Source organism: Phalaenopsis equestris, unplaced genomic scaffold (assembly GCF_001263595.1).
Source record: "Phalaenopsis equestris unplaced genomic scaffold, ASM126359v1 Scaffold001029, whole genome shotgun sequence".
Lineage (NCBI taxonomy): Eukaryota > Viridiplantae > Streptophyta > Magnoliopsida > Asparagales > Orchidaceae > Phalaenopsis > Phalaenopsis equestris.
The window spans coordinates 629-1,815 of record NW_018165468.1 but is presented as its reverse complement, the minus strand read 5'-3'; the positions used below and the strand labels follow the sequence as shown (position 1 = coordinate 1,815).

At 36.1% G+C, this 1,187-nt stretch overlaps 1 protein-coding gene across 1 annotated transcript in view; it reads left to right on the top strand.

The window, feature by feature from the left end:
• LOC110032797 (probable receptor-like protein kinase At1g49730) overlaps nt 1-1,147 on the top strand; it is a gene marked incomplete at its 3' end in the record, with an annotated part of 106,327 nt that extends 105,180 nt beyond the window's left edge. Inside the window, exons 4-8 of the mRNA XM_020736552.1 lie at nt 62-323; nt 443-495; nt 593-660; nt 887-976; nt 1,063-1,147. Coding sequence (XP_020592211.1) covers nt 62-323; nt 443-495; nt 593-660; nt 887-976; nt 1,063-1,147 — 558 coding nt within the window. The remainder of the gene's footprint in view (nt 1-61; nt 324-442; nt 496-592; nt 661-886; nt 977-1,062) is intronic.
• Between the last annotated feature and the right edge of the window lie 40 nt (nt 1,148-1,187).

The following is a 1,187-nucleotide window of genomic DNA, read 5'->3' as shown; positions in this document are numbered from 1 at the left end:
TTCCTTCCTGATTGACAATCTTAACTACATCTATGAGTCAGTCTAACTGATTATTATGTAGGTCCATATCCCATGTTCCAACAGTTTAGTTTCAAAGAGACGATGAAAGCAACAGATAATTTCAGCACCATCATAGGAAAAGGTGGTTTTGGAACGGTCTACAAAGCTCAGTTCAGTGATGGAACCATAGGTGCTGTGAAGCGGATCAACAAAATATCAAAGCAAGGTGAAGAGGAGTTTTGCCGAGAATTAGAGCTCCTTGCTCGGTTGCATCATCGCCATCTTGTTGCTCTCAGGGGATTTTGCATAGATAGAAATGAGAGGTGAATGTGGCAATTTTCTTTTTTTCAGTTTGTGTTTTCATGAACTTGTAGAAACTATCCTAAAACCTAAATCCTAAACTTTATCAACAGTTTTCCTTATTATTATTTTCCCTTGTAAGGTTTCTCGTGTGCGAGTACATGGAAAATGGATGCTTGAAGGATCATCTTCATGGTAATATATTGGAATTCATGGTTTGTTACACTTTATCTGGATTTATTGTGAACTAAATTGCTGCATGTCTAACGGATGAAACTATGCATCTGTGCAGCTCCGGGGAGACCTCCTTTGAGCTGGCATGCCAGATTACAAATTGCTATTGATGTTGCCAATGCACTGGTAAGGCCTTGTTATATGCAGTGCAAATCAATTCTAAGTTCTATAATAAATATGCATTATGTTTGCTTCTTTCTATGTTGCTATCCTATTCAAGATTGAATTCATTTTTCAAATTAATAATACATTATGTGTTTCATTAATTAAGGAATTAAGAAAGTATAGGTTAGTTTGTCGACTTTCAGTGCTTTTTTATAGTACTTAGTCCAGTTTTAAAATTATAATGCAGGAGTATCTCCATTTCTATTGCAATCCTCCTCTTTGTCACAGGGACATAAAGTCGAGCAATATTCTTTTGAATGGGAACTTTGTAGCAAAGGTAAACCAGGCTAATTACTGATGTTGATATTTTATATTGTTATTAGTTAGTACTTTGTGCACCTGGGCAACCTTTCTTCTTTATAGGTTGCAGATTTTGGCCTTGCACATGCTTCAAGAAGTGGAACGATCAGTTTTGAACCAGTGAGCACTGATATTCGTGGAACTCCTGGTAAGTACTTTTATCTTACAGGCTGAAATAATTTTTTAAG